General features: G+C 57.5%; 1 protein-coding gene across 1 annotated transcript in view; it reads right to left on the bottom strand.

Moving 5' to 3' along the window:
- Positions 1-875: 875 nt before the first annotated feature.
- Positions 876-18,472, bottom strand: part of LOC119094542 (RNA helicase aquarius) — a 29,135-nt gene continuing 11,538 nt past the window's right edge. The window contains exons 12-27 of the mRNA XM_037217636.1: positions 17,588-17,744; positions 13,455-13,672; positions 12,748-12,917; positions 11,833-11,973; positions 11,139-11,270; positions 10,410-10,700; positions 7,873-8,062; positions 6,973-7,097; positions 6,155-6,415; positions 5,379-5,546; positions 4,182-4,353; positions 3,660-3,830; positions 2,857-3,054; positions 2,337-2,513; positions 1,436-1,520; positions 876-889 (exon numbers count right to left, since the gene is read on the bottom strand). Coding sequence (XP_037073531.1) covers positions 876-889; positions 1,436-1,520; positions 2,337-2,513; positions 2,857-3,054; positions 3,660-3,830; positions 4,182-4,353; positions 5,379-5,546; positions 6,155-6,415; positions 6,973-7,097; positions 7,873-8,062; positions 10,410-10,700; positions 11,139-11,270; positions 11,833-11,973; positions 12,748-12,917; positions 13,455-13,672; positions 17,588-17,744 — 2,670 coding nt within the window. The remainder of the gene's footprint in view (positions 890-1,435; positions 1,521-2,336; positions 2,514-2,856; positions 3,055-3,659; positions 3,831-4,181; positions 4,354-5,378; positions 5,547-6,154; positions 6,416-6,972; positions 7,098-7,872; positions 8,063-10,409; positions 10,701-11,138; positions 11,271-11,832; positions 11,974-12,747; positions 12,918-13,454; positions 13,673-17,587; positions 17,745-18,472) is intronic.

Raw genomic sequence — 18,472 nt, 5'->3', positions numbered from 1 at the left:
GAATCAGCTTGTTCAGAAGGCCCTGCACACCAAATTTGGAGGCAATCGAGACACCCCGCAATATCCAACTGGGGTGTTACGCGCCTTGTAACTCGGAAGTTGCGCAAAATCCCACCCCAAACAGTGATTTTCGGAATCAGCGTTTCGAGAAGGTCGACGGACGTTCGGCAACTACAGAACGCCAGGGAAAGTACGTAACGTCATCTGACGTAAATGATTGTCATTGAGTTGACGCATACTGAGCGGTGCCGGCGAGACACACGGGTTTAGTGTCCTGTCTTTTCCACTTCTGCTACGTTCAATACAACACTGGAATCCATGCAGTCACGTTAAATAACTCTTCTGCGGGCCAATGCGAATCCTCTATTCTCCCTCGGCGGCCTACAGGCACTTCCAAGTGGAAAACTACTTCCGGCTGTAGGCCCGGCGAGAACTACGCTAAGCCAGCTCATGCATTACGGTGCAAAATCAAGGAGAGGGTATTTTAGAAGTCACGTTACGTTAAGCTGGCTCATTTTGTCCAGATAGATCATGGCAAGTAGAGTAAACCACAGCGGTGGATACCTTAATTTCACCACCACACAGCACGCATTCAGTACCTTTGAACAATTGAACCTCCTCACCGGCCCTTCCGCCAAACTCCTCAGGTGCTGCGAGTCCTGTGCATGGTGTCCGTGACAGCGGTGGCCCTAACGAGTTGATTCTGAATTCACGACATATATCACATGAACCGTACCGTATATTCAAAAGAGCGTCCGCGCAACAGCGACCGACTTTTTCTTCTTTTCGACGGACTATATCCAGAAGCGGGGAGGGGGGGGGGGGGGTGAATTACCTCCGGCCACTTTCGGCTTGTCATGCCAAAAAAGTTGCGCTTAACCGTCTGATGCTGATGGCGCGAGGTAAGAGAGGGATTAATTGACGTTAGGCTACGTTAACCTGTCCTAGAAGACTTTAGCAAGAAGAGTCTGCGTCTATCTAATCCGGATAATCCCGCGCTTTTCTGGTAAATCATGCAGAAAACTTTTTAAATTGAACAATGCAATGCTACGAAGTGTAAATATTCAAAGAGGAAAGCGAGCAAACAGAGATATGCAAGAAGAGAATGGAGATTGAGCGAAAGACTATCGGGATTTGTGTAATCGTTGAGCGGTTATCTTGGTCTTCAGGACGCACGGCCGTTGCTGTTCCAGACAAAAGGACACGACTGGTGGAGCCGTTTATTACAAATCATGTCGATGAACGCGCGGGGCGGATGATACTGCGATGCGGTGGCACTGCCGGGTGCGGCCACACCTCCGCCTTCGCCCGGTCACATCCAGGCCGGCCCGGCCGTGACGTCACACGCCGGCTGGCTGGTCGGCGGCGGCGCCTCCGTCTTCACCGACTTCCATGGCCTGGTGGCCGGCCGCCGCGGACGGTGCCTCGTCGTCGCTGCTGTCCCGGTCGCCGCCCGGGTGCTGGGGTACGTGTCGGTCCGGCGCCGCCGCCCGGCCCGCCGCGCCCGGCGAGCGCCACGCCTGGCGACGGACACGGCCTCGTTAGGACGACGACCGACCAGGGCCAGGCCGGTCCGTCCCGTCCATCGGTCACGTGCGCGCCCGACCAGGGCCAGGCCGGTCCGTCCCGTCCATCGGTCACGTGCGCGCCCGACCAGGGCCAGGGCCGGTCCGTCCCGTCCATCGGTCACGTGCGCGCCCGACCAGGGCCAGGCCGGTCCCGTCCCGTCCATCGGTCACGTGCGCCGGCGCGCACGTACGGCACGACATGCCGTCACTGTTTCCAAGCACGTTTACTACCAATGGTTCGCAGGAGCCAGCCGCTGGCCCTCCCATGCCCTTCATGCTACGTGCAGTCTGGCCACTCCTCACGGCGATCATTCGAGAGAGATCACGCGGGCACACGCCGTCGCACTCCCTCTCCATCCTCTGAACTCCCCCGGTGCCTGTCCCCTCAGACTCCACACACCCTCACATCTCCTTGTAGCCCCGACCTGCTGCTGATGATTCACATCCCCACGCCTCCCAGTATTCATGACTCTGACACGCTATTTCCCCCTTGAGAAGTCCACACCCTCCTACACCTGTAAGTAGTCTTGACCCGCTACTGTTGTGTCACGGGGAGTCGTCTACACGCCCACCTGCGCCTCCAGGCACCCCTGACGTGCTGCTATCCTCCTGAGCTGAGGAGTCGATACCTTCCCACGTCCACCAGTACCCCTGACCCGTTGATATCCCCCTGAGGAGTCGATACTCTCCCACGTCCACCAGTACCCCCTGAGTCGCTGCTATCCCCTGAAAGGTCGATACCCTCCCACGTCCGCCAGAAACCCTGACCTGTTGCTGCGCCTCTCCAGAGCCCATGCGTTGCATGTAGAGGTCATACACGAACTGCGCCATGTGGGGCATGTCGGTGGCGACGAAGGGCGGCGACTGCAGCGAAGCGTCCACCGGCCGCACCGTCGGGTACCGCTCAGCCGGACACAGCTGCAGCTGGGCCGGACGCTCGGCCAGCTGCGCATGCACACATGGTCAGACAGCACACTGCAGAAGGCGCAGCGTCCGGAGCAAAGAATACACTGCTTGCTAGCTTACAAGTTGTGCCAATGTAAATACTGAACTTGATATCCAATGCCTTTGTTTGCCAATGCAAGTTGTCTCAGCTGAGCTCACTAACGTCTTTCACGGCCCATGCTCGCGACAGCTGCAAACATATGCTTGCCGGCAAATACCCTCGTCATAGCGAGCGCTACCACCTGTTCGCGAGACGAAACCGTCGGTTAGAGCTCGGCTGGAACTGACAGCCCGCGACCCCCCTCCCCCCCCCCGTCCCTCTATAGGAGCGGGCGGAGCTCACCAGACTGAAGGCCGGAGTCAGCTCGAAGCAGTTCTGGAAGAGCGCCAGTCGGGCGAACACGTAGAGGCCGAGTCGGGCGCGCGACATGGCCACCACCAGCCGGCGCACGTCTCGCAGGTGGCCCACCGCCTTGGTGCGCACCAGCGACAGCAGGATGTAGTCGTTCTGCTGGCCCTGGTACTTGTCCACAGTGTCCACCTACGTGGCGAACACGCGGCCTGCGTCAGCTCGAACGAGCGGGCCACACCGCCGACGCGCAGACGGCCGCGGAAGGCGGGAGGGCCACGCGCCAACAACCGCGGAAGGGACAAGCGCCGATAGCCTCACAGGCGGGAGAGAGGAGCGCAGACGGCCGCGGAAGGCGGGAGAGAGGAGCGCAGACGGCCGCGAAAGGCGGGGGGGGGGGGGGGCGCGCGCCAACAACCGCGGAAGGGACAAGCACCGGTAGCCTCGGAGGCGGGAGAGAGGCGCGCAGACAGCCGCGGACGAGGCAGGTCGGCCCAACCGTCCACGTGGATCTTCACATAGAAAGCCTTTTTGGCTAAAACATTTATGAGCATGTCATGGAAGAAGAAATTTGCTGCCCGAATGATGAAACGTCACTGAAATCATGAAACTCTGAGATCGACGAGCGGCAAATTGTCACAATAAATGCGTGATTGTACCAAAATCTCACGCAGGATGATGCATTGCAAACGAGTGCATTATTACGCACAATCGCACGGCACACGCAAGCCCCACATTTCGGAGGTACAACCGTTGTTACGGTAATAATAATGCTCTGTCAACGGGACGATCGTCACCTTGCAGGGCTGGCCCATGACGGGGTTGTTGGCGCAGCGCTGGTTGATGACGTCACGGATCAGCATCTTCTGGCCGTTGTAGGTGGTCAAGATGGAGATCTTGTCGGCCGGGTAGCCCAGCAGGCGCATGTACATGTACACGGCCACCACATACTCGGCCTCGGCCAGGTTCTGTCGACGGCCGACAAGATGGCGGCGTCAGAACGGTGGCCGTGACGTCACCGACCACAGACGTGACCGGGTGGAGGGCGACCGGATGGTGAGCCGAGCCAGGCGTGCGCGGGTCAGGTACCCCTCCCCCTCCACACACACGCAGACAGAGCAGCACGCGCAGGGGCGGGCAGCGAGGGTCGCCGCGCATGTCCGGTAGCCATCGCAGTACCCCACATCCATACAGAGCCAACAGACAGCACGGGACGCCGGCCGACGCCGCTCCGCCGCGCTGGCCGTCCGTGGCGCGGTATCCCCCACGCCGAGCTGGGAGGGAGCGCGCGACGCCCGACCCCACACCAGCAGCCGCACCTGGAAGAAGTACGGGTTGGGCTCGCTCTCGCCCACGCCGTTGAAGTCGTCCACGTTGACCACCTGGTAGTCGAAGCGGAAGCCGGCGTTGGCGCGCTGGTATTCGGCCCGTTGCTGGACGTGCGGCAGGTCGCCCAGCACCGTGTACCGCCACTTGTAGAGCGCGCAGATGCTGCAACAGGGCGCGACGGTCCCAGGCGGTGACGGCAGAGCAGCGGAGGCAGCGAGGGGGAGGGGGCATCGCCAGGAGATAACGCCACTGATGCTGCAGCCCGTAAATACAATGCCCCACTAATGCCTCTGGCAGTGGGAAACACCATATGAAAGTAAGAGGTGGTCACAGACGTAATCTTCGTGCTTTCAGCGTCACGTGCAGCTGCTAAGCACACACTGCTTGTCAATTCTTCACAAAAACAGAGCTTGGCAGACACACACACACACACACACACACACACACACACACACACACACACACACACACACGCACACACGCACACACGCACACACGCACACACGCACGCACGCACGCACGCACGCACGCACGCACGCACGCACGCACGCACGCACGCACGCACGCACGCACGCACGCACGCACGCACGCACGCACGCACGCACGCACGCACGCACGCACGCACGCACGCACGCACGCACGCACGCACGCACGCACGCACGCAATCGCCCACGCAAACGCACACCAGTGTCAGGTCACAATGGTCACCTCAGCCGCCACCCGGACCCAAGCTGCTGGGTCACGCTGCCGACCGTTCCGCACGAGGCTGACCACGGACCGTTCCGCGCGAGGCTGACCACGGACCGTTTCGTGTGTGGCTGACCACGGACCGTTATGCGCGTGGCTGACCACGGACCGTTCCGTGCGAGGCTGACCACGGACCGTTTCGTGTGTGGCTGACCACGGACCGTTCCGTGCGAGGCTGACCACGGACCGTTCCGCACGAGGCTGACCACGGACCGTTCCGTGCGAGGCTGACCACGGACCGTTCCGCGCGAGGCTGACCATGGACCGTTACGTGCGAGGCTGACCACGGACCGTTCCGCGCGTGGCTGACCACAGACCGTTCCGTGCGAGGCTGACCACGGACTGTTATGTGCGTGGCTGACCACGGACCGTTCCGTGCGAAGCTGACCACGGACCGTTCCGTGCGAGGCTGACCACGGACCGTTCCATGCGAGGCTGACCTGGAGCGGGCGCGACCCTGGGCGTCCAGCTGCACGGTTGGCACGCCCAGCCGCACGAAGCGCGTGAAGAGCGACTGCTCCATGTTGGAGTACTTCTGGAAGGCCATGTTCTTGATGACGGGCGGCAGCTGGTGGTGGTCGCCGATCATGATCCACCGCTTCAGTCGGCTGCCAGACGCGGGTCGGATGTCAGCCGGGCGCCGGCGACCGGCGGCGCGCGCACGGCACGCAAGGCCGGGACGCAGCGGACGGAACGCGGGCAGCAAGGTGGACAGCCCCCCGTTGGAGACGGCTAGCCGCAGGACAGGGGCACATCGGCCGTTGCGGAGCTCAGACTAGTAGCAGTACACCGCACATGCGACTGGGGATACGCGAGGATTGGGACAGACTGGTGGCGGGCAGGACAACATGGTGACAACATGAGACCAGAGAATATGGAGTGACAAAGTCGGGGATCTGCACGCGGCGGAACTGGCTTAACTTACATCATCTTAAATGGACACCTCAATGGTGCTCCCTTTGCAAAGGCGGTCATCACCTGGTAGCTACGAGCACATTGGTTTTAGCTTTACCGCGATCGCAGTGCTGTTGCACAGCTGATCACAATAACGTGATCGGCAAGCAGCCAACTACGAATCTGACAAAGATCCCTTTATCATCGCACACAGCCCCTAATGGAGGCACAATGGACCCAAAGTGACCGAATATATCCCGTTCCGTCCCCGTCCCCCGTCCCCGTCCCCGTCCCCGTCTCCATCCCCGTCCCGTCCGCTCACTTGAAGCCGTCCTGAGGGTTCTGCAGCAGCAGCGGGATGAACGTCTCAATCTCGAGGATCTGCGCCGACTCCTCCATCAGGATGTTGTCGTACTTGAAGCCCAGCTGCACGAGCTCCTTGCGCTTGAGCGCCGCGTGCGTACACGTCATGGCGATCACCTTGACCTCCTTGATGAGCAGATAACGCGAGCGGTCCAGCCCGCTGCGCAACAGCTCGAATGCGCGGAACTCGTCCAGCTGCTCGAATATCTTCCGGATGTACCTGCCAGGCACGACTCCGAGTCATGCCCGCGCGACGGATGGCGCAGGGCAATCCGGCACGGCTTCACCAGCGACTCTGAGTCATGCCCGTGCGACGGGTGGCGCAGAGAACCCGCCACGGCTCGATCGATGACTCTGAGTCATGCCGGTGCGGCAGATGACGCAGGGCACCCGGCACGGCTCGACCGGCGACACACATGCACGCTCGACCCATTGCTATAGCATGTGGAACCTCACGGCGAGCTGAAAACTTAGCCTGCCTCATCACCGAAATCGAATGCCACACAGTAATGAAGGATGTATCATGAGCAAGAGGCGAGCGCTTCAAAACAATGCAGTGGTTTTAGAATATATCTTGGGGATAACTGATTGCGATGCGTAAGTCAACAATACAGACGGAAAGGAAAACCCAATGTCCGAGGCGGACGGCAGGAGTTGTGCTCCTCATCGCAGACATACTAGAACACGGTACGGAAGGCAGCAAGCGAGGGGAGGTCTCCTATCGTAGGTTGGGGCGCACTGGCGGTTCCGCCGCGGCAGCTCGTGTACCAAAGTTACCTGAAGCAGCCCTGGGCGATCTCGAAGTCTTCGTCGAAAGAGTTGCCCTTGAAGACGGGCTGCGGCGCGTCCTCGAAGAACCTTGTGAACGGGAAGTTGTTGCGGATGCTGCTGATGGGCAGACTCTGAGGGTGAGGGTGCTCAGTGAGGGGACCACAGCCGCCGTCACACCCGCCTGCGGTGCGGATGCTGCTGATGGGCAGACTGAGGGTGGGGGTGCTCAGTGAGGGGACCACGGCCGTCGTCACACCCGCCTGCGGTGCGGATGTTGCTGATGGGCAGACTGAGGGTGAGGGTGCTCAGTGAGGGGACCACGGCCGCCGTCACACCCGCCTGCGGTGCGGATGCTGCTGGTGGGCAGACTCTAGGGGTGAGGGTGCTCAGTGAGGGGACCACGGACGTCGTCACACCCGCCTGCCTGGCGCCCAGCTCCGATCCACGGATAGTGAACCATGGGTTGACTTAGGCAGAGAGAAACGCACGCGATGCAAACAAGCGGCATATTTACATTACGTATAGGGGATGTGAGGGATTACGAGATGTCACTGGGTGGATCCGTAGCACCCATGAACTGAGGCCCTTTATTTTGAGACGGTTTTGAGTAAATATTTTTACAAAAGCGTGTTAACATATTCTATTGCCGTCAAAACATATGGCCTAAATACAAATAGACCTGCTTGGAGTACACAAACCATGATTCATGTATTTTTTCGTTTAGGAAAACAGTACCTGTGGAAACGATATTACACCTAACGCACAATCATCATTATCGGTCTTTGCAAGCCCCATAGCGAATCCACGTCGTGCCGCAACCAAAGCAGCGGCGCGGCGTGGCCCCCCCCCCCCCCGCGACGGCGCGGCACGACCCACCTCCCCCTGACACGGCGCGGCGTGACCCACCTCTCCCTGCGACGGCGGCACCAGGCTAAGGAAGCGCTCCCAGCGGCTCAGCACGTGCTGCATGAAGAAGTGCCCGGCCGTCTCGCAGGTGTAGGCGGCATCGCCGACCACCTGCAGACTCTGCTGCAGCCGCTGCACGGCGTCCAGCAGCGCCAGGCGCTGGGACAGCACGTAGTTGACTCGTCCGTACCTGGCCGACACCGCGTACACGTCATGGTTCCAGTTCAACCAAACTGTGCTATTTGCGCAACAATGATGGAAGAATAAGGCATGGATCGGTATTCGGTACCTATGGTCATGCCGATGCACCTCTGCCTCTGCCATCTACCGGCCAACAGCAGTGGCTGTCCGCCCGCCCTGCACCGGTCCCGGCCGGACAAGGCAGGCAGCGCAGCCACTGGTGGGACATGACACCACCAGAACTGTCCGCCCGCCCTGCACCGGTCCCGGCCGAACAAGGCAGGCAGCGCAGCCACTGGTGGGACGTGACACCACCAGAATCGTCTCACCCCAATAATAATAACATTTGGAAGGCGACAGCAACGTTACACACTTCACGGATGCAGTTTTCTATCCAGTTGGGCGGTGAAGGGGGAAGGGGAGGCTTCAGCTTGCTCCAACTTGCTTGCTTGCTTCGGCTCCAGCTTGGGCTCCTGTTCCCCAGCCTTGAAAAAGTAAGCCAAATCCGGGGCCACCCACGTTCTAGCTATTTTACGGATAGGTTGAGCCATTTTCACTGCACCCCTCTCTCTCGAACTCATTTTGCGAATATGCGCCCCTGAGATACTTCATGGGTTGAGAGCAGATTACATCTCAGTAAGTGTTTAACTTGATGGCAACAGGAAATTCTGGGCATTCTGGCAGGATAACAGTGTCTTCCAGTTTAGTAAAAAGTAAAACCCCCATCTGAGCAGATTTGGGAAATACCAAAAGAAGCGAGCTGTTCTTCAATTCTCCAGCTACAGCTGCTTTGAGGCAACTCAAAGCAGTCAAATTTGAAGAAACCTTCGTGATGATCCAATGACATCAAATGGAACCTAACGCATGTCAGAATGCTAAGTTTTGGGCGTTGAGATGAATGCCATTGGCTATTCCACCTCAAAGTACTTTGCGGTTACATTTCTAAGCACTTCTGTTTAGATAACCAAACATATGCCTGGATCCCAAGGATGGATCCAGGATCTCCTGAAGAACAGACATCGGGACATTGGTGTATTACGGCAGAAGTTATTTAAGATGATCATCAGTAGCACGGGACACGAATTTTTCTGCAAAACGGAAGAAAACAGAAAGAGACAATTTGTTGTGACTAAGACATTCATTAAAACATGATCACTTGTAGGTAGCTTAATGGTTTTGTCATACAATCTAGAAACAATTTTGGCTAACCATCCTCCAATGTTTAGTTTAATCAAGTAGTTGGCTTGCTGCTTTATCAGAGAGCGTCCGTCTCAATAGATCCGTTTGCCCCGCTTAATAGGTCAGTTGGTTGGAGCGACTGCCTTCTGATCCGCCCACCCTTGGCGGGGTGGCGCTTCATGCGCCTGGCATTTGCCCTTAATTGGTATTGCCTGCGGCCAGTGGCAGCGCCCGTGGTTACGGTCAGGTGAGTTCATAGGGGACGACCTGACCGAGCACTGCAACACGTTTGAATTGCTCCTCTAAATCCTGACGCTGGCCTGGGATCTTGCGATCGGATGGCGGGGACAGGGCTCACAAAGCCGGCGCCATCTAGCGTTGGCTTTCATCCAAGAAACACATTCATTCAAAAGGTTCAGACTACATCTGGAAAAGTATTTTGCACAGTTTTGTCGTGTTGAAAGCACCCTTTCACAACCCATGCAAGTCGATAGTGTTGCTAAGATTGGACTGCAGATGCGACGTTCCTTCGAGCTGCAGCAAGCAATGGGTGTGCCAGAAATGATATCGTTATGTCGCCGGCAAGCCAAAACATGGGCCTTGACGCAGCCGTCCCCATGCCATGCAAGTTCATTAAGACCAATAGTTGTCTCGGCACGGATCTCAGGGGAAATCATGGGTTCATTCTTTGTACGTCGAATGATTGGCCTTCTGCTGCTGCCTTCTGACTCAGCCCTTAAATACTGGACCGGACGTCATCAACCAACGACTTCCACGAAATTCCAAGCAGGCCTCTCATTACGGCCTACCGTGAAATTGTGTCAGATACTGGGAAACGGTCAAGGCCAGACTGGTCATGAAATAAAAACTGGCGGGGTCCGGCAGCATTCTGGCGACGCGTACCGGCCGCCCGTGGAAGCGTGAACGGCGTGACGCAGCGCGCGTAGCGAGCTGCCCCAGCTATGCGGTGGCTCCGAGCTACAGGACAGCATGAGCAGCGTGACGCAGCGCACCTGAGCTGTCCCAGCCATGCGGTGGCTCCGAGCTACAGGGGGACGAACAGCGGATGCTCACCTCAATGTGCGGAAGGCAAATGGTAAACAGCAGTGAAACTGAGGCCGGTGTCCTACACGGCCTTAACGCCACGCCTCGGGCTCGTGCGCCGCCCGCACACGCACCTGCTGAAGTCCTTCTCGGTCTCGAGCGCCTCCTCGCCGTGGCCCAGTCGCAGCAGGTGGCGCTCGTCCATGTCCAGTGCCATGATCTTCTCGAACAGCTGGTTGAGCGCCTGGTTGCTGTGCGTGACGATGAGCGTACGCTGTTCGGGGAAGTTGTGGTAGATGTTGGAAATGATCTGGACGGCCACGTCCGTCTTGCCGGTGCCGGGCGGGCCGACCACCAGCGTGAGGCCCGGCTGCGTGCCGGCCCGGATCGCCTCCACCTGCGTCGGCGTGAATCGCACCGTGTTCCTGGGCACAGGTCAGGGCAGGACAGGTCAGATCAGGTCATGTCGAGTCAGGACCAAAAAACATGATTCGAACTAATGTGGTCCATTGATCAAAAACCTGGAAATAATTTTAAAAACACACACATACGCGCACACGCACGCGCACACGCACGAGCACAAGCACAAGCACAAGCACAAGCACACGCACGCGCAAACACACACACACAGATACTTACAGACATATATATATATATATATATATATATATATATATATATATATATATAACATATATCGAATGAACCAAGAAGATATTCTTTAAATTATACTGAAACATACTCAGGGAAATAAATAACAAAAACATGCAACGGTAAAACAAAAATGTCCACCGGCGAGCTCAGTACGTAAATTCCGCACCCGTAACGACCAGACCAGATCGGGCAGCCGGCCGGCGCCGTACCGTTTGGGCTGGACGTAGGGGTACGGTCCTCTGTTGGGCATGACGTGCGGCTCGACCAGCACCAGCTTGGAGAGCTCCTCCGGCGCGGCGTCCGGCCGGCTCTTCTTCTCCTCCACACCGACAAACGTCAGCCTGCGGCCGAACGGCGGCCGTCAGCGGAGGGGACAGTCATCATCATCAGTGGACGGGACAGTCATCATCATCAGCGGAGGGGACAGTCATCACCATCAGCGGACGGGACAGTCATCACCATCAGCGGACGGGACAGTCATCATCATCAGCGGAGGGGACAGTCATCACCATCAGCGGACGGGACAGTCATCACCATCAGCGGACGAGACAGTCATCACCATCAGCGGACGGAACAGTCATCACCATCAGCGGACGGAACAGCCATCACCATCAGCCGACGGGACAGTTATCACCATCAGCGGGAGGGACAGTCATCACCATCAGCGGGAGGGACAGTCATCACCATCAGCGGGAGGGACAGTCATCACCATCAGCGGACGGGACAGTCATCACCATCAGCGGACGGGACAGTCATCACCATCAGCGGACGGGACAGTCATCACCATCAGTGGGCGGGACAATCATCACCATCAGCGGACGGTGGCGGTAATGACTGAGCGGGAGCCGACAGAGCGAGACACAGCAGAGCGGGACCGTCAGGGCGGCCGCGGCCGGACCTTACCTGTAGGGCGGCCGTGGCTTGGCGGCGCCGGCACCAGCGCCTTCCTTCAGCTGCACCGTGTGGTGGGGGAAGCTGTGCCGCAGGTGCTCCATGTCCAGGAACGTATCATTCCAGTCCAGCGTGGCGATCTCATCCGGCATTCTGCGGGGCGGATCCGGGGTCAGGGCTCGGCCGGACCGGGGTCACGGCTCGGTTGGACCGGGGTCACGGCTCGGTCGGACCGGGGGTCACGGCTCGGCCGGACGGGGGGTCAGGGCTCGGCCGGACGGGGGGTCAGGGCTCGGCCGGACCGGGGTTCACGGCTCGGCCGCATCGGGAGTCAGGGCTCAGTTGGACAGGGGATCAAAGCTCTACCGGAGCGGGGGTCACGGCTAGGCCGGACCGGGGATCAGGGCTCAGCCGGACCGGGGTCAGGGCTCAGCCGGACCGGGGGTCAGGACTCGGCCGGACCGGGGGTCACGGTTCGGCCGGACCGGGGGTCAGGGCTCAGCCGGACCGGGGTCAGGGCTCCACTGTGGAGGCGGACGCGTTCCGGCCCCAGTCGATCACTGGCAAGCAAAACATTAATGATAAAACTCGACACGGCCAGGCTGTTAGTTTTATTAGACAGATTTACCAAGTACGGGGCACACTCACCAGACGGCACAGCCTGTGGACGACATGACATGCTCTTGCACACGTCAAGCGGGGCACGCCAGATAACACACAAAAGCCCCGGGGAAAAGGAATCCAATATCCACGCTACGCCACTACAGCTTCCATACGCGTTTCATTACGGCTGCCGGTTATCTCCATGCGGCCTGTCGCGGGCCCGACGCCCAGCCAACACCCGGTCCCAGCCGAGGACGCTGCCTCCCCTCCGGCGGGCGGGATGGAGGTGCCCCGGCCCCGTGGACCGGGCCCGACACCACTCACTTGGTGTAGTGGGCAGCGCCCGGGTCTCCGTAGCCAAGCACGATGTCGTGCAGCCAGTCAGGCACCACGCACTCGTTATTCATCAGATCCCGGATCGTCTCCAGCACCGCTTTGAAGTTGTTTTCCTTCGGCTTGCGGCGCATGATAATGTTGAACGTCTCGTACACGTCCTGAGCCAGATATCAGCGGGTTTATATGGGTGACTTCTGCGTTAGCTGGACATCCCGACGAAAGCACTGTTTGAAAACGGCCCGAGGCGGTCTGAAACCGGGCCGGCTGGTGCACAGCAGTGGAACAGACCCTGGCGTGTGGCAGCCGGCCGGCCAACACAAACAGAATGGCAGACCTAACGCGTTTGATGCGTAACGAACGCCGAACTAACTGCAAAACAGAACACACCACTAGTAAAGCCAACGCAGCTTATCAGCTTCGAACAAACCGAACAGCCCTGCACACTTAATCCACCAATCCAATCCAGTCACTCATGCAAAAGTTGCAGATTCACTGACCACGCTTGCAGGCATGCTACGAGCCGTCACATGACTGGCACAAGGGTCTTGCCACCTGATATCAACCGCTGTTTTTTTTGCGTGACATTGGGCGCCTCCGCCGCCCAAGACCGCCCAGCTGACGCCGCTCGAGACCTCGGACGCCTACCCGTACTTAAGACCGTCTAGCTGTCGCCAATCATTACGAGCCTGGCTGACCTCCTTGCCGGCGGCGTTGTTGTCCAGGTCCTGGCGGTACTGGTTGCAGTCGAGCCAGACACGGAACGTGCGCCGGTCTCCCGGCAGCTGGGGGCGCGGGTCGGGCCCCTCCTCGATGACGCGGCCGCTCTCGTCCAGCATGCCTTCCACCTCGCAGCCGCGCACGTACGTGAGCCCCACCTGGGGCACGAACGGCGCCGCCGCGTCGTAGCGGGCACCTGCCGCACCGGGTCACCGTCAATCAGGCGGACAGTATCGGTTAGACGGCATCGGCCCGTCGGGCGGACAACAGTCACGCAGCATCGGTCTGTCAGGCGCAACGCATCGGTCAGACAGCATCGGCCGGTCAGGCAAACAGTATCGGGATCAAGCGGCGCCGGCCGGTCGGGCGGTTAGTGCCGAACGGTCATGTGAATAACCGGCCAGGCGGCCGAGGGGTAACATGGAACTTTGCTATACGTAAGGGAGATTACTGTGGCACAACACGTGACTGCACTCGTGCCGGCAAGCTGTCGACAGGTGGCTGGGTTCAATTGCAGTTAGTGGAGCGAAGACGTCACCAATTATGCTTTGATGCTGCAGCAACAATCGATGGCACCGCGTTGTCAGTGGCATTTCTGTTGTTGTTTATTGGTGTTTTTGGGCGCGCCGACTGCAGTGATCATTTGGCGCCCATAACGAGTCTTGTTTTACCTAACTAATGAACCGTGTAGAGTCCCGAAGTTTATATGTTTAAGGAATAAAAGACTTGTTTAGATCCTAGAAAGCGAGAGTTTTCTCCTAAAATGTCACAGAGCGTCAAGGGCGAGTCACGCTGACCAAAATAACGTCGACGTTCTTCCACGAGCCGCGGACATGATATGAGCACATGACGAACGGTGAGAACAGCACAACATCGATGGCAGATAGGTCTTTCTGCTCCTTGCGACAAATAACCGCGAGTTGCATACGTGTGCCCAATACGTAATCTGCAGAGCACCACCTCTTCTTACCTGACATTGTGGGAACATGATAACCACTGAGCCAGCTTGGGTTTTATTGCTCTGAGCTTATCTTTGTTTGTCCCATCCCAGCAACGCTGTCATTAGTTTTGCAGAAAGGTTTTTATTGCATGGTAATAATCTGTAGCAGGGATAGAAAGAGAACGAACACATGGAGCCAGCGCTGCTCGCCTTGCAGCCGCACCAGCCACCTCGTTGCCGGCGATTCAAACGTGACTGGGGATCCAACACAAGATGGGTTTCTTTCGGGCCTGATTCAGTTGAGTCAGACGTCCTAAAATATCCTGTACAAGGGGATACGATGGATAAAAAGACTTCAGACTAAGAACACTGCTCAAAGAGTTTGTCAAAATCAGATGTGAAGGTTCGTCACTGACTTCAATGAAACACAACGCCTTGGTGATCGCTACCAACTACGATGTGAACACTGACGTTTGTGGAGGCAAAGGAAACGACCGGATGACGCCGCCGCTCACAAACGCACAATCCACACCGCCAGAGGCTTTAGATCCGTCCGTGTAAGTAAGTGTGTAATCGTCACATAACGCCACACGCTCAAGTGCCCTTGATCTCATTATATCTGACAAGACCGCATTATTTTTCATTTCGGCCAAAGACGTATCTATCGATGGCGAGGTCAAACGCCAGGGAGCAGTGGACAGATGATTTATCCGCTTCAACCTTCGAATGGGAATTTCGCTTTCCGCCGCAAGGCTTGCATTCGGAGGCCAAAGGTTACAGCATGTACCCGAGGTACACTGCGACGAAAATCCACAGCAGGCCGTGAAAAACTGCGTTAAATGCCGGACGCGAGGGGAACTGTCGCAGGTGATGTGCGAAGCGCCCCTGTGATTACACGTAAAGCGGTGTGATGGACAGTGTCCAGGATGCGCTTGGTGGACTCACACGCGCTGTCATAAATAAAACATGCGCAGTCCACCTTACAACGTATGATTGAGCGATACAATAGCAAAAGCGTACTTTTATCTGCCCCATACGATGTGCGTGAAACGTACTTTAGTATGTTCAAAAATTTAAAACAGCTTTCGCGTAGCGTTTCAGGATGGACTTGACGGGTTAGTCGGCGGTCAAGGTATACCCAAAGGTATCTAGCTACAGGCTCAGTTGGAATGTGTTGGCCACACAGACGGATAGACATATTGCCGCATTGCCGACTACGACAAAAATGCAGGGCTACAGTCTTGTTGCTAGAAAACCTGAGCCCGTTTATCGTGCCCCACTTCTCGATACGATCCACAGCCAACTGAAGACGCCGCTCCATCGATGAAGCTCTTGCTGCGCTAGTCCAGATGGTAAAATCATCAACAAAAAGGGTACGACCTACAGACTGTGGCAGTTCAACCCCGATGTCGTATCATAACCGTGAACAGTGACACGCTCAGGACACCGCCCTGGGGCACACCATTGACTTGATGGTGCCTCTCAGCGAGCGCGCTCCCAACACGGACACGGAAATAACGGTCAACTCAAAAGTTTTGAAGAAAAGTGCCCATATTGCCGCGTATACCATACCTATATAGCTTGACAAGAATACCATGACGCCATGTGGTATCATGGGCGCCCTCTATGTATAAGAAGACAGCGCCAGTGTGTCGATTTGCCTCAAATCCCTCACGAATCGCAGTGTGAAGAACTAAAAGATTATCCGCCGTGCTGCGATTCTTTCTAAAACCACAGTGCGTTTGTAAAATGACGTGATGCTCCAAAAACCAGGTTAAACGGACATTAAGCATATTCTCCATCAACTTACAGTGCGATGACGTAAGAGAAATGGGTCTATAATGTAAAGGATCTAGCCCACCTTTTCCCGGCTTCAAGAGAGGCACGAGAGTAGCTTCTCGCCAAGAAGCTGGGAATTCACCTCTGGTCCAAAGCGAATTAAAGACCACTAATACGCGAAGCACGCGACGCGGCAGATGTTTAAGCATATCGTTGTGACCAGTGTCCGGGCCTTCTGACACGCTGCGAAGCCTAGCGATCGCCGATTCCAACTCGACCAGCGTGAAAGGGTCATTATATGAATGCAGCTCACTCGTTGAAAAATCCACTGCAGATTGCTCACATCGCATTCTATGCCGCACAACTGTGTGTTTGTGTTACCACTTACGCTGCGTTGGACCAGGGCCCGGGCAACCTCATTCGCAAAATCCAACGGGCGCGTCACAGCCTGGCCATTAACACGCAGCATCGGCAGAGCTATGGGTGAGAACTGACCCGAAATACGCTTGGCTCAGGCCCAAATCTGCGATGTCGGCGTAAATCGGTTTAGCGTGCTCACGTGCGCCCGTCAGGAAGCACGCTTTGCCTCCCTTAGTGCGCCGGGCAAAAGCTCTCGCTTTCTTAAAGGCTATCAGGTTTTCTACACTGCTCCTGGCGTCAAAAGCCCGAAACGCACGCTTACGCACCCGGATGGAGCTCCGACATTCCTCCGTCCACCACGGAACAGGAGTACGTCGCGGAGCGCCAGACGTGCGTGGGATACAACTGTTGGCACACTCTAAAAGTCTGTGAGTAAAACCCTCAATGGAGGGTGGCGCGCTCTCAGGCCCAGTTACAAACGATTCTTAGAGCCGATTCTCGAATTCGCACCGGCCCACTTTCTTAAAATTCCAGCGTTGTGGTCTAAACTCAACGCTCCACCTCTGTTAAACCGGACCCACACTGGGAAGTGGTCACTTCCCATGGGGTCATCTCCGACACTCCACTCGAGATGTTGGACAAGCTGGGGAATAGAGAGGCTTAAGTCTAGCGCTGACGTCTGACCGGATAACATTGTAAAATGTGTACGAGTTCCTGTGTTTAAAATGCAAAGTGAAGCACCGTGGACATAATTTTCACACAGCCTCCCACAAGCAATGGTGACGTCACACCCCGAAGCGGTGTGATGCGCACTATGCCCCGGTCACTTCACAGTTCAACAGCACCACGATACTGTGTAAGCCGGCAGGCGCCGGCTTCGGTCACCAGCGGCCCGGCCACAGCCCACGCCGGCCAAGCCAGAGCCGGCCGCCGCCCCCCATAACGACGCGCCGCCTGAATACTGCAGGCGGAACGGCCACTACCCAGTACCGCCGCGGCTGGCGGTCGGCGCCGTCCCGCTGCGCGTCTCACCGAACGTCAGCTGAGGTCGCACCGTCACCAGGAAGCAGACGTCGTGCTTGCGCAGGCCCTCCCATTCGGCCTTCACCTCGTGGCGTACGCTCAGATTGACCGTGACGTCGGCCCGTACGCGCGCCGGCCGCCGCTCGCCGATGTTGGGCTTAGCCACCTGGCGGTGCGCGCCGAAAACAGCGCTGGCTTTACACGGACCTGACAGCGGGGGCGGGGGAGGGGCTGCAAACGGTACTAGGACAGGAGGAAGGCAGCGGTCCAAAGCAACACAGTCAAGTGAAGTAGTCTTTCTGAAGATCAGTATAAAGCGATGGGAGGGCATTCAAACAAGATGATGACATCCTAAACACACCACCAAAAAACAACAGCAAAAATCAAAGAACCTGCGCACTTGCGGAGTTGTACAGGCTAGCCGAGGCTATGTTGGGGGATAGGGGGAGAGGTGTGTTGCGATCCTCTCCTTCCCCTTCACGGGGATACTGTGGTTACCAGAGACACCGTTACATGGATGAATCAAACGTTCTGATGATACAAATACTTTTTGAAGAAAGCCAAAGGTTGTCATTCTTACACATAGCTCGGTCTCGCTTTCCGGTGTGGTGGGCAGCCCTGAGGGATGCCACTGGTCGGCCCACCCAGCACTCGACTGCTGACCGCCCTCTCGGGGCTCTACTGACGGACTGCAGGGACGTCACACCACAGCCCCAGCTGCAGGGACGTCACACCACATCTCCGGCTGCAGGGACGTCACACCACAGTCCCGACTGCAGGGACGTCACACCACATCTCCGGCTGCAGGGACGTCACACCACAGCCCAGACTGCAGGGACGTCACACCACATCTCCGGCTGCAGGGACGTCACACCACAGTCCCGACTGCAGGGA

Source organism: Pollicipes pollicipes, unplaced genomic scaffold (genome assembly GCF_011947565.3).
Source record: "Pollicipes pollicipes isolate AB1234 unplaced genomic scaffold, Ppol_2.1 Scaffold_1349;HRSCAF=1579_pilon_pilon_pilon, whole genome shotgun sequence".
Lineage (NCBI taxonomy): Eukaryota > Metazoa > Arthropoda > Thecostraca > Pollicipedomorpha > Pollicipedidae > Pollicipes > Pollicipes pollicipes.
The sequence above is the reverse complement of the archived record's forward strand: the minus strand, read 5'-3'. Positions and strand labels throughout refer to the sequence as shown.